Source organism: Protopterus annectens, chromosome 3.part1 (genome assembly GCF_019279795.1).
Source record: "Protopterus annectens isolate FY-2018-M chromosome 3.part1, PAN1.0, whole genome shotgun sequence".
NCBI lineage: Eukaryota > Metazoa > Chordata > Ceratodontiformes > Protopteridae > Protopterus > Protopterus annectens.
In genome coordinates, this window is record NC_056732.1 from 605,487,754 (window position 1) to 605,502,678 (window position 14,925).

Here is a 14,925-nt window from a genome sequence, read left to right on the forward strand (position 1 = left end):
AAATACATACAAGAAATGACCTAATCAATAAGAATGTCAGCTATAGATATTGATGTTAGTGGCTAGGCTCAGATGAGTATCAAATATCACTGGGGTTGTTCTGGTGGAGTTTAGACTAAGTTTGCCATGGGTAAACCAAAAACATACTTTGTTAAAGTCATTCTGCAGATGTTAGGATACAGAGATGGAGTTAAAGGAGGCTCTGAGAATTAGGTCATAAGTACCAGGTTAATCTGGTTAAGTTCAGCAACAAGAGTTAATAAAAATACAGAAAAAAATAGGTTTAAGCATGGTCCCATGGAATACCATATTTAAAATCAGAAGATAAGACAGTAAGAATGAACTAAAATGAAAAGTTATGTCTGAAAGTTAATTAATAAATCAACTGAAATATTCGGGTCTACTTTATGTGCTCGAAACATGAAAAACCCGAATCCAAATAGCGCAACATATAAAGAGCGAACCACGAATACTTCGAACATACTAAAGTGCAAAATTTAAAACCTCAAACCGTCATAGTTGGCCAACCCACCACCCACAACACACTACCTACCCAAACACAATAAACAAAACACATACATACACTAACCAAAACCCTACTCCTAACCCTAAATTAAAGCACCAAAACCCTACTGCTAAACCTACACTAACCCCACATACACAACTATCTATGCACTATCCTTAACCCCTCCCTAACCCTAAGGTCCGTAACTACTGCACACTTCCCCTATGGAGCTATACCCAAACAAACTAAATATTCTACACACATACACATAACAAAACCCTACACTAAACCTTACATACATTACCTACACAAAACCTTACATCCACTACCTACCTATGCACTTACCTTAACCCCTCCCTAACCCTAAGGTCCGTAACTATCTCACACTTACCTTATGGAGCTATACCAGAGATGGGCCAACTATGCAAATTCGATATTTCCACTTTCGCGGTTTTGTTCGTTCAACGAATTAGCTGTTTACTCTTTGTGTGTCACGCTATTCGGGTTTTTCAGCTTTTGAGTGCTCGAAGTAGATCCGAAATATTCAATGGAGAACTTACATAACTAGTAAAGTTCAGAAGGACGGTATGATTGTGTGAAGTAAAAAAAAATCTGATTGCATAGGAGCTTTTCAAAGATTGTTTTGTAGTGGGGATAGTGCAGCAGTGGGATTATAAAGTTATGGAAGGGAAACATTAGTGTTTTAATAGTCAGATGATGATAACATTTTTCCATTCAACACAACTGATTCCTTGGAATGAGGCAAATTACAAATAAAGGGTAGGGGATGAGAAATGAAGGAGTCATCTTTTACAGAAATGGAATATCACTATGAATCTTCAGAAATAATCTTGACAAGTACATGATTAATAAAGTATAAACATGAGTTGTATCAATTAAGCTTGTTAAAGGCCAACAGCTTGTAAATGTTACACCTAAAGCTATGACCCTATTAACACTTATCTTGGAATAATGGTACATAATAAACTGAAATTGACAGACATACTGATACAATATGTAAAATGTTGGTCTTTGTGCATAAGGAATGTTTGAGACAACATATGCTTATATTAAGGAACAAACTCAAATAAACAATGAATGTCTCAGTCTCCTTTTAAGAAACCACTAAATGATTTTATGGACCACAACAAATGCAGATATGTACATTTGTCAATCAGGTATCCAGATCAAGAAGTCACAAGCCTAATATGAGAATGTAGTAGCAGCCATCAATATCATATTTAATGTCCCATTTTCTTAAAATGGGAAGGACAAAAGTGAACTGCAGATGCTTACTTTAGTCTCCTTTAAAGAAAAAGCAAATAAAAAGAATATAGTTGAAAAGAAGAGATACAGTGGGAAAATCAAGAGGTCTAAAGGGTTTGCCAAAGATGACAGGTTAAAAGCTGAAAACACTGCCCATCTGTATGCAGAATGATTTTATTTGGTTTCCAAAGAGAACTACTCTAATAAAAGTCTGGCTATTAGACAACAGAAAGGCACAACATTAAAAAAGCTGGACTTCCAAAATAGCTGCATACCGATCCACAGCTTAATTTCAACTCTCCCAGTGTCAACACAGAAAATGAGAAAATGAACCAGTGCAATTTCCACTTTGGGTAAAAATCAGTTACTGGCTAGAAAGTACACTACCCAGATGCCAGCTAAGAAGAAATGTAAGAACCTGAAAGAAAAAGAACCAGAGAATGTGACTAGAAAACAATGGCTGGGAAGAATCCTGCAGGTGTTCAACAAAAAGCATTTCAAGCTTCAGCTTTGGTACAAGAGATGGTGTCCAGCAATTTAGCCAAAAAAAATAGATCAAATGTACTGAGATGTGATTAAAATAAATGGAACATTGAAAGAATGCATCAACTCAAATAACAAAAGACTGGAAAAAAACGGAAGAAGCTTTAACTAGCCTGCCATAAACAAACTCTACAACAGAAGGAAGATACTGTTGCAAGAGAGAGTAAAATCCCATGAGTGAAGGAGCTCCCTCCCTGTTCAGCCTCAGTAAGAAGCTGAGATCCCTTATAAGATCCTCCAAAGCTAGCTACAAAAACAAAATCACCACTGATTCTAAGGGCAACCACAAAGCATTCTACAGCTATGTCAAGAATCTCAATGGCAACACCCAGATCTGCTCTGAGTTACAGCGCAACAGCAAGAAAATTACAGAACCAACTGATATTGCCAACATCCTGGCAGATAGGTTCAGTGCTAACTTTACCCCCCCCTCACCCCCTAAAGGGCCCGTATCTATACAGGAAGAATGCAGAGTCCCTGTAATCACATCTATGCAGGTAAAAGCTGCATTCTCTAAAACCAAAATCACAGAAACCATGGGACCAGACAACATCACAGGCTGCATTTTACACGAACTTCAGAACGAACTGGCTCCCCACCTAAGCACCATATTCAGTCACAGTCTCACGCCAGGCTTTGTGCCCATTGAATGGCACACAGCAACTGTTATCCCACTCCACAAAGGGGGAGCCACCACTGATCCTGGGAACTAATGCCCTATTAGCCTGACGAGCCTGGTCTGCAAGGTCATGGAATGTATCATCATGGAACTCATAAACAAAGACATTGGTAACCTCCAAACTCTGGACCCCACCCAGTTCGGGTTTGTGAAAGGCAGATCATGCCTTCTGAACCTGATCGACTTCTTTGGGGCAGTCACCAAAGCCGTATACGAGGTAAGGTGGTTCACACAGCCTATCTTGACCTCGCCAAGGCTGTCGACACCATCTCCTATTCTGGAATTATAGCTAAACTCACTAAACTAGGTATAAATCCCTACATCACAAGGGTTGTGAACTAGCTCAGTGACAGAACCCACACTGTAGAAGTTGCAGACTCCAAATCTGACTTCAAACCAGTGATAAGTGGAGTACCACAGGGTTCAGTCATGGGACCTCTACTGTTTGGTATCTACTTCTCTGAAGTACAGGCTAACACAGAAGGCCTCTGGCTAACGAAGTTCACAGATGACTGCAAACTAGGAGCCATAGTCGAGTCCCCAAATGATGTGGACATCCTACAGAAGGGCCTCACTGAGACAGATGCCTGGTGCCAGAGGCATGGCCTCAAGCTCAATGCCAAAAAGTGTATTGTCATCCCATTTGGTAAAAACTCTGTACCCATGAACTACCACATAAACGGCAGTCTACTTAATGCCGAATGTGTGATAAGAGACCTTGGGACCCACGTGGACAGTAGTCTCTCCTTTGATAATCACATCGCCACATTAGTCAGGAAATCCTTCTATGTGGTACACCTCATCACAAAAGTGTTCTCATCCAGAAAAAAAGAGGTCATTGTTACCCTATACTCTGCACGCATTAGAGCCATTATAGAGTACAACACCCCTTTTGGAATGTACCTCACAAGACATCTGTAGAAGCTGAAAAGTCCACAGAAGTACCTCACAAAGAGGATTATTGGCCTCAAACAGATGCCCTACACTGACCATCTCAAAAAACTCCAGCTTTACTCTGTAGCATATCGCCTACTCCGAGGAGATCTCTACCTAACATATAAAGCTATGTTAAACCCAGAGCTGTTGGACATGACACACCTAAAGAGATCACAATCCATCCGAGATACATGCTCTAGGGACCTACACCTTGTTACCACAATAAACAGGATATGCTGGAGGGATAGATTCCTGTCCCAGAGACTTCCTATACTCTGGAACAAACTACCCATCAATGTCAAGCAAAGTTCCTCATTAGCACTCTTCAAGAACAATCTTGATGAGTGGATGGGAAATAGGAAATACACCCCGGGGATCACTTCTGTGACTCTGCTTGACAGGGGCACAGGAAATTAACTTTCTTGGGTGGCATAAGCCAGGGAACCTTGTTAGCTAGGCTTACTTAGGTCCTTGGGCCGATAGCCTAGTACCTACCTATCAACCTATTAAAAAAATAGTAGAGTTAGAAGACAGAGTGTGCAGAGAAAAAGTACAGTTTTGTACCTACCATAAATGTAGATGTTCGAGTGCTAATACAGCTGCAGTAATCACATATGGGTTCTCTGCCGTCAGGCGGTCCCTCGGTCGGCCGAATTCCAAAGTCTAGGTCCGGCGTCGGTTGTTGTCCTCTCTTTCCAGATGTCAGTGCGACAGGGGTATATAAGACACAGCCGACGCCATCTTATTCAGTCTTTCTTGCCCCAGATGTCAGGTGCCCCCAGAAGGAAGGCAATACATAAATTATATATATATATATATATATATATATATATATATATATAAATATATTCAAGCAATGCAATGTAATCAAAAAACAGTAGTTGCAAGCAAATACATCGTAGGAGGATAACCCAAATTAGGTTGTATGAGGAGGTGTTAGCCACTAGTCCTTTACCAAGAGGGGAAGGAGGGAGGGAAACTTGTACTGCAGCTGTATTAGCACTCGAACATCTACATTTATGGTAGGTACAAAACTGTACTATGTTCATCGTGCATACAGCTGCAGTAATCACATATGGGTGGAATCCCAAAGTTACGCACAGGGTGGTAGGCACTAGGTGGAACTGGGATGAGCCAGAATGCCCTGCAACACAGCAGTGGCAAAGCCTGCTCTAGTTTTGGAATATAAAGGCAGGTGGTAGTGTTTTGTGAAGGTATGCATAGAACTCCAAGTGGCTGCCTCCAAAATATCTTTGGTAGGAACTCCTCTGAGGAAGGCTGTAGAGGTAGCTGTGGCCCTGGTGGAGTGGGATCTGATGCCTGTAGGGACAGATTTCCCATAATAGGAGTAACAAAATCGTATGCAGTGGCCTATCCATTTTGAAATTGTCTGTTTGGTAACAGGCTTCCCTTGAGCTCCTACAGCATAGGAAACAAAAAGTTGTTCTGATTTCCTGAAAGGTTTTGTTCTGTCCAAATAATAACGTAGCTGTCTATGGATGTCTAAGGAATGTAGCAGCCTTTCCCCTTTGTTTTGAGGATTGGGGTAAAAGGTAGGTAAGTGTATGGCTTGATTTAAAGCTACCCTGGATACCACTTTAGGCATAAATGACGGGTTGGTTCGAAGGGAAACCCTGTCCTGATGGAAGATGAGAAAGGGCTGCACAGCCATGAGGGCTTGTAGTTCTGAAACCATACGGGCTGAGGTAATGGCCAGAAGGAAAGCTGTTTTCCAGGACAAATACTGCAAATCTGTTGAGGCAGCTGGTTCAAAGGGAGGCAATGTTAATTTTTCCAGAATGTAATTAAGATCCCAGGCTGGCACTGGTTGCTTCCTTGGTGGTCTTATATTCTTAGCCCCTCTGAGGAACTGTCTTACAAGTGGGTGAGAGAATAACGGTGGATCCGTGTTGAATTCTGCAGAAATGGCTGAGGCATGGATTTTTATGGAGGAAAATGAAAGTCCACTGTTCAGCAGCTCAGCTAGATACTGTAATACCTGAGGCAAATTCAGTTTTCTAGGGTCCTGGCCTTTTTTCTCATTCCAAGAGCAAAACCGTTTCCATTTTGCGGAGTAAGCCTTTCTAGTAGATGGCCTTCTGGCCTCCAGAATGACGTCCTGCACCTCTTTGGGGAGTAGGGTCTGTTGTGGTGTTATGGAATTTTCCATGCAGCGAGAATGAGTGTTTTCAGCTGACTGTGAAGAGTTTTGTAGCTGTGCTGAGTCAGCAGAAGAGGCATTAGAGGTAGTGGCCAGGGAGGGGTATGTGTTAGGCTCCTCAGGAGTGGGTACCAGTGCTGTCTTGGCCAGTCTGGAGCAATCAGTATCATCTTCGGTCTGTCTGCTCTTGCTTTCAAGAGCACCTTGGGCAGAAGAGGCAGAGGTGGGAAAGCGATCTATGTCTGGCCTCCCCCACGCTTGGATTATCTTTGTAAACACCTGAGGATGCAACTTCCATTCGTGCGGATCTGTCATATTTCTGCTTAGATTGTCTGCCAGCGTGTTTTCCAGACCTGGCAAGTACTGTGCTTGAAGATCAATTTGCCATTCCAGAGCCAAGTTCCAAAGTGTCATGGCTAGTCTGCACAGGGGGTATGAATGTGTTCCTCCTTGTTTGTTTATGTAGCACATTACTGTGGTATTGTCTGTTCTTATCAATAATTGTCCTGGATGCAGGAGGTCCTTGAATGCTGTAATTGCATTTATCACTGCTAGCATTTCTTTTTGATTGATGTGAAGGTGCTTTTCCTTTTGGGACCATTTGCCCTGAATGCACCTACCTGTCATGTGCGCCCCCCAGGCATAATCTGAGGCGTCTGTTGTGATGACTTGATTTGCTTGAGGCTTGCAGAATGGGAGACCTGTGTTTGCTTGACATGCTTGGGCCCACCATAGAAATTCCTTTTGCAAGCATGGAATTATTGGTATTATTGTTTCCAAATTGTGGCTGTGTTGAGACCATAGGTTTTTTAGGTACCATTGAAGTTTTCTCATATGCAACTTTGCACATGGGATTAAAAGAATGCAAGATGCCATGAAGCCCAGAGCCTGCAGGATTTTCCTTGCAGTAAGCCTGGTACAATTTGCTAGTATTTTGAAGTACTGAGTTAGTTGCCCTTGTTTTTCTGGCGTAAGGTAGGCCATCTGGGTGTTTGTGTCCAAGTTGGCACCCAGGAAAGTTATTTTCTGAGATGGTGTTAGCCTGGATTTCTCTTCGTTGATTGTGTATCCCAGAGAATTCAGTAACCGTGTTGCATAAGCCAGATGTTCCAGAAGTATGTGCTTGCTGTCCGCTTGGATCAGGCAGTCGTCCAAATAAGGGTAAATTTGTATCCCTCGAAGTCTGCAGTAGGCAATTACTGATGCCAGGCATTTCGTGAATACTCTGGGCACAGTAGATAAGCCAAAGGGCAATGCAGAGAATTGATAGTGGATTGAACCTGCAAGAAATCTGAGGTATCTTCTGCAGCTTTGTCTGATTGGGACATGCAGGTATGCCTCCTTGAGGTCCAATGTTACCAGCCAAAACCCCTTGCCCAGCATGGGAAGAAGCTGCTGTAATGTGAGCATCTTGAATTTTGATGCAGTAGAAATGTATTTAGGATGGATAAGTCCAAAATGGGTCTCCAGTCGGTTCCTTTCCTTGGTACCAGAAATAATCTGGAATAAAAACCTTGACCTTGTTCGTGAGTAGGTACCTCTTGAATAGCTTTCATGTCCATGAGTTTTGAAATTTGTATTTGTGCCTCTGCCCTTTGATTGTGTGGCAGGTTTGGAATGCCTCTCATTTTTGGAAGAGTGTGAAAATAAAATCTGTAGCCTCTGTTTATAATGTCCAGGATCCATTTGTCTGTTGTGATAATATGCCAATTTCTTGTAAATAATGCCAGCTTTCCTCCCAAGGGAGCTGCCAGCTGAGACTTGCTTGGCATGAAAAGGAGGAAGTCATTGGGTTTGTTTTCTGTATTGTTGTGCACTGTCTTCGCCACCTCTTGGTGCTGGAGTTTGCCATTGTCTGCCTCTATATGATCCTTGAGATTGTCCTCTGCCCCTTGAGCACCTGTATCTACCTCTATGGGGCTTGTCCGTGGCTGGAAAGGACCAGTTCTTAGAAGGCCAATTTCTGCTAAAACGAGGTGGTTGTACCTGTAGAAAAGCCTTGACAGTTTGCATAGATTTAGCTTTTTCTTCCATTTTCCGTAGTATCTCCTCAGCATTAGTACCAAACAGTACATCCTTTTGTAAAGGAGCATCTAGTAGTTTAGCTTTAACATGATCAGGCAAGCTTTGTTCCCTAAGCCAGGCATGTCTACGAATGACTGATCCTGTAACAGCAGCTCTACTTGAGGCCTCTAAGGCATCACAGTCACATTGTAAGGTGTGTTTACCCACTTGTTCTGCACTATGCATCATATCCTGCAATTCCTTCAAATCTGGTTCTTCAGGTTGAGACATTTTATTTCTTAATTGTGATAACAGAAACTGCTGATATTTAAGCATATGGAACTGACAATTTAAGGCCCTCATGGCTAGGGTGGCCGAGGTGTATACCTTTTTCCCCACCTTTCTAAGGATCTAGATTCTCTTTCAGAAGGTAGTGGATTCTTGGCTGTAGAGGCCTTCATTCCCTTGGGGCCTTGAGAAATGGTTTCAGGGTCAGCATTATGGCTTTTGAAAAGAAATTGGTGAGAGTTTGGAACTCTGTAGTATCTATCAGGTTTGACTGGGGCAGGAGGCAGGGAATCCGGATTAAGACAAGCCTCCGAGTAAACATCATCAAGTATGTCCAAGACAGGAGGTATAGCCAGAGGTCTGTGTTGAGGTAACAAAAGAAATTCCCTAAGCCTTTTCTTGGAATCAGAAAAGTCTTGGCCTTCCCAATGGAAGTGTTCCCTCAAGGTGTGCAAGGTTTCCCCAAAAGAAAAATCCTCTGGGGGAGATACAGAAGAAATGGACTGTTCTGCATCGGAATCTTCATAAGGAGAGTACGGGTGTTCCTCTACATCAGAATGTTCTGAGGAAATGGAGCCCTGTTCAGAAGAGGGAGAATCTTCCTCCACTCTGGGTCGCTTGTCTGGAGGGGGTTGGGAACCCCTGATAAGAGTAATTAAATCCTCAGCCATTTTAAGTATCTGCTTTTTAGGCATGGGGCCTGGGGATGGGCCCTGAGCAACAAGCCTCTTGGGATGCATGGCTGATTTGGACTTAGTAAAGGCCTTAATGGAAAAGGAAGATGAGGGCCTAAAGACACCCTGGGTGGAAGTGGACCTGTCCACACTAGGAGGCTCAACACTCACAGTGGCTTCGGTGTTTGTAGTCTGAGTAAGGGCAGAGGTACCTGCGGTCTCGGTTACAGAAGACACCGCCAAGGAAGTGTCTTCGGTAGTCAGGGACTGCATAGGCGTCTCACTGAGAACCGGACCACGTGCAGCCAGTTTTGGCGTGGTGTCGGTGGAGACCGCGGGCCTCGCGTGTCGGTCCTTGTCCTTGTGTTTTTTGGACAAAACGGTAGTCGGAGTCTCCGACGACATTTTATAATCAAAGGCTTTACCAAAATAATGTTGGGCGAACTCCGCCCGACGCTTAATAGTGCGTTTATTGAAAGTCGCGCAAAAGCGACAGCCCAAGATGTTGTGGTCTGGGCCTAAACAAGGTATGCAGAGGGAATGGAAATCCTTATGCGGTATTTGCTTCCCACAAGAAATACAATTGTTAACATTGTCTGACATCGGTCTGAGGCAAGAAAAGTTTCCCCAACGGGGTACTTAGCTTTAAAGAAGAGTTCGGTTTCCAATTTTTCGTAAATTCAGGAGCTGGCCGACAGGCACTTGCGAACTGCTTCTGCTTCGGGCACCGCGTGGCAAAAAAGACTGAATAAGATGGCGTCGACTGTGTCTTATATACCCCTGTCGCACTGATGTCAGGAAAGAGAGGACAACAACCGACGCCGGACCTAGACTTTGGAATTCGGCCGACCGAGGGACTGCCTGACGGCAGAGAACCCATATGTGATTACTGCAGCTGTATGCACGATGAACATCCTGAGACTTCCTGCTGTATCAGAAACACGGGAAGAAAAAGGCTGTATAAATTTTAAGAAAGCATAAATAAACAACTAGACTAGTTTTCCACAGCAAGATTTGTTAATTGAAAAGGCACATATAGTGTATGCTTTAAACCTGGCAATGAGGAAGTAGCCAATACCTATATTAATACAGATGCAACCATACCAGCAGAAACAGTTGATACTAACAAAACCGTGGCAGAAAGAAAAAAGTATTAAAACTGTAGACAGGAAAGCATTTGATGAAAATGATTATTCACTATATACCAAGCAGAAAAGAAGCAATCAGGGAATGTCAAGAGGTAGGTGAAAGACTAAAGCTACTGTATCCAGCTGTCTTCTGAATATTTTTTCCTGAAGGATAAAACACATTTTAGATGAATAACAGTTTAAGGATGAAATAACAAAAAAAGTATATCCAACAAAAATATGAGCCAGTTAGTAGAAGGGGATTGTGCTTCTGACAACAAAGCTCACAGGGAGACATTGCCAGCGAAACCTTTTTCTGTATTCCAAAGGAAAATGCTTGAGAGACACAAACAAGCTCCGTAGTTGATAAGAAGAATCAAGAGTACCTTGGACTTGAACCAGAGGCTGGTATTAAGAGATTAGGATGATCAGGAACAAACTATAAAGCACCAATCACATTTGTGAAATATGGTTTTGCAAAAAAAAATGACTGAGAAAGACTGGAGTTTTGCTGACTTAGTTAAACTTGCAGGTGGACTGTGAAGCATATATCCCACTTTTAAGTCATTAATGTTTAAAAGGACACTAAAGGGGAAAAAAGAAGTAACTGCAAGTAAAACTTTTTTGTTCTTATTAGTATTTGTATAAAACATTTTATGATATATAAACTGCTTTTTATATTGTAAAGCAGCAAATGATGGAGGCATGACGGGCAATAGTGAGTTAATTGGGAGCTTGTTTTTTGGGAATGTAATGAGCTGGCAGATTTAAAAAATCCCTACAGAATACTCTAAAATATTGGAGGAACAAATGTCTGTAACTAAGGAAATTGTTCTTTTGAGCTGGGACACATGATTTGAAGTGCCTAGACATAGTAAGGCCTTATTAAGTTTAATTCTATTAGCTGCCAAACATGCAATTACTAGAAAAAGGAAATCAAAATCTAAACAAACTGTACAAGTATTGAACTTTGTAAGAGAGTTAAAAGAAATGGAAATGGAATCTTTACAAAAGGGAAAGAGCAAATTGCATAGAAATTACCATACCTCAGATTAAAGGGAATATTCTGAGAAATGGCATCTTGGACTTAATATACACAAAGTATGATCTTTTGGCCATTCAGTCTCTGTGTCTTGGGACTCGCCCTAGTAGGTCATGACATTTCATATGGTCACTGGTGAGGCTTAATAGAAGTCCAGAATTGAGCAATTAATGTAATGTTGGACTAAATAAGAGTTGTTGCAAAGAAAACATATATATACCGTATAATATAATTAAATAAAAAATGTTAATATGGGTTGTTTCATTTTCTTTTCTGTTAATGTATGCATGCCTACACCTTAAGTCATAATTTAATAAAGGTGTTTAAAAAATGTCTAGAAGGCCAAAATGCAAAAGAAGCACAAAAATAGTTTAATAAAACAGGAGCTAAAAAGTAAACTAAATTACCCAATGAACATGATATTACTAAGCCTCATTTGCCAAATATAAGGGGCTTAGAAGAGTGCCTTAAAATGAACTGAACTGCGAGATTACCTGCCAATGCCAACATTTCCAAAGCAAAATTCAGTAAAATAACATGTAAAAATGGTAAGGAGAATGGGTGATACTGAATGAAATACAAAGGAGTATATATCTCAAAAAGAAAACATGCTGTTAACACACTGCATAAAAAGCTGATTAGAGCCTTATATGTAGTAATTCAGGATACCCCAAACTCCTCAAAAGCATAAAAGGAAGGCAGCAATACACAAAAAAATCAAGAAAGATAGCATATGGTCTGCATCAGAATTAATTCAAAAAGAAAGACTGCACCAACTTTATATGAATTCTCCCAGATGAAAGAAGGGAAAAACAGAACATGCTAGAAATGCTCAAGCTGGGAGGGGGTGGATATAGAATATAAAAACAACATATTTCAGAAATTTCAGAAAGAGTGATAAGAAAGAATAAGAGTGTAGCATTCTAAATTACATGGTTTACAACTCAAGGGTAACATGAGAAAGACTATCTTTTTCACAAAAAGGGTGATGGATGTGTTTTCTTCAGATTATTGTGGGTAAAATAGCAAACTGAATTAAAGAATGCATAGAACACACAGGAGGCAAGTTTTGCTGTACCTGAGAAGAACCATGTTACATGTTAAATAGGACCTTAAGTTTAATCAATGTGTAGGGGAAAAGGCAAACCGTATGAACAAATTGGTTATTATTTATCATGCAAGTATGTAGTTCAGTGGCTCTGAGTTAAAGTTGTAAGAGTATACCTGCATCAGAAAGTATACACTTTATGGTCCTAGTATTCCCTGGCCTAAAACAACAGTGTACATCTAGGGAAATAAATAACATTTAACATCTTCAATGAAAAAGGCTTTCAGTTTCTGCATTCTACAAAATACCCACACATCACCTGAGTAGTTACAGGTCCACAAAATCAATGAATGATACTGGAGATGCAGCTTGGCATATACACTCCCAGACAGACACTTTACCTTTGTAAGATCCTTGTAAAGTTCAGGGTACAGCAAGGCTGTTTCTGGTTTTACATCCTGATCAAGGACTAAGGAGAACACAGGAAACATTGTGTAGATGGTTGCATACCTTGAAAAAAAAATAAAAATATCAGTTGGTCTGCAATGTGCATTACAAAGAGTTTTATCTTAAAAGAACAAAATGGTCTACACATATGAAAACTGAACATGCTAACATCTGAAAGCATCATGACTGAGAAGCTTGTGTATCACTTGAGATCTTATACATTTTCATATTTAGTCTGTACTTAAGGAATACAATGTAGACTTCCCCACATGTATCATATTGATTTTCAGTCCACTCTATGCATCTTTGAGAACGGTCTTCTGCACAGAGGTCTGAAGTAAGAACACCATTCCCAACTCTGGCAGCTTCTAATTACAGTCTCTCTTCCCATAGCATACTGCAGAATTCACTGTACAAAGGTCAAACAGCTGCACTGAGTGATAAATACTTCAGTTAATGGCAGAATGCAGTACACTTCACTGCTTTTCTGAGGATGTGCTTGTAAGCAAGTCAGTCAGTGAAAAAAAAAAAAAAAACAGAAACATTGACTCTCAGAAAAATACATGTACCCCCCCCCCACCTTCTGACGCCATACCCATAATATTACAACACTGTGGATTGTTATACCTCATACAAATACACATCTTTCACATCCACATCTGCTATCCGGGCTCCTGGAAACAAAAAAAGGAAAAGACTGCTTGAGCTTCTTAATTTTCAGGTGTTTTTTTCAGATAGGAAATATCTACAGTGGGCCTCTCCAAGATGTATCATCCCTCTATGGGAACAGGTAAATCCCAGAATAAAACCTTATCAATCTGAAAACAGGTGGTATACGCTATGATTTGTTTGGTTAACATCTTACGTAAGAATTGCTTTGATTGCATTGTTTAACAAGGCCCACTGTGTTTTTGACAAAGGCCAGGTAAGGGTGGGTGGTGGCTTTACAGGAATTCTACTCTGTAATTTGATGACAAAACCTCTTTAATTCACTGATCTAATGTAATTTTATGCTAGTTATTCTGAAAGTGAGATGTTTTGTCCTCAGTGTGAGGGTCATCAGAATGGTGGAGAAAAGATGTGAGACCTTCAGGGGAAAGACAACTCACTCTCTCTCTGCAAATGAGGTGCTGGAGTACCAAAGGAGAGCCACGTGGAATAACTATATGTTTCAACACAAAAGGAAAGCACACATTTGGCAATTCCTATGTTCTTTAGGCAGTGCCTTACAGAAGTTCCTGAACACATGACATAGGATACGGCTCACACAGAACTGATATCTAAAAGAATAAAAGTGATAGGCACCTCCCTTTTTGTAAAAAAAAAAAAAAAAAATCCCTAACAGAAAAGTAATTTCAAGAAACTTAAATATCTACAAAAAAACCCTTAGTCTTCCATTTGTAATCTAATTTTTGTATAACAGAAACTGAGTGGGAGGTGGGTCTAATTTTGACTGCAATATTTTTGGTTATGGCTGCCCTTTCAGCTAACCTTACCTTCCATCAGAAAAGCAACATTACATTTCACAGATAAAAGGAGGCAATATATACATTATATTTATACCAAGCAATTGCTGATGTTTATACTCTTCCTGCACCGAGCACTACAGTGCTCATGTTTTAGTTAAAAAAAAACGTAGTAATCTGCTTGCTACAATGTAACAAAGCAACTGCTGCAATTTAGACCACACACGGAGAGCTACAGAGCTTAGGCTTGCCTGCAAATGCAATACCGGCTTTAAAAAGCCAGTACTGCATCAAGATCAGCTGATCATGCCACCAACACTTTGTGTTTGGGACAGTTGCCCCTCTTGCCCTGCCCTAGCTATGTTAATGACTATATATATATGTAAACAGAATGTTTTAAAATTCATACTACTTAACAGATAAATGTTTTCAGCAAACACATCATACAGCTTACAATTTTTATCATTGGGGTTACAGACACCTAACATCAATCTCTTTTTATTGTTTGATGTCTCTAAATCAATCATATCTAGGTCAGAACTTCCAAGATGGCAGCACACTGATCAACAACATAACTTTGGCTTTCCAAGCATCATAATAGAAACCAATGAAAATGAGTACCATTGAAAATATATTGTGGTAAAATTCAGTTACTGACATTTACTGCTGCCTGGATGCCAGCAAAGAAGAAATTTGGAACACCTGAAAGAAAACTAAAGAGAAAATACTGCTTGGGATG

General features: G+C 40.7%; 1 protein-coding gene across 2 annotated transcripts in view; it reads right to left on the reverse strand.

Moving 5' to 3' along the window:
• ATP9B (ATPase phospholipid transporting 9B (putative)) overlaps window positions 1-14,925 on the reverse strand; it is a 4,837,291-nt gene that overhangs the window by 209,967 nt on the left and 4,612,399 nt on the right. For both annotated transcript variants that reach the window (XM_044066988.1, XM_044066990.1), the window contains exon 26: window positions 12,675-12,783. In XM_044066988.1, coding sequence (XP_043922923.1) covers window positions 12,675-12,783 — 109 coding nt within the window. The remainder of the gene's footprint in view (window positions 1-12,674; window positions 12,784-14,925) is intronic.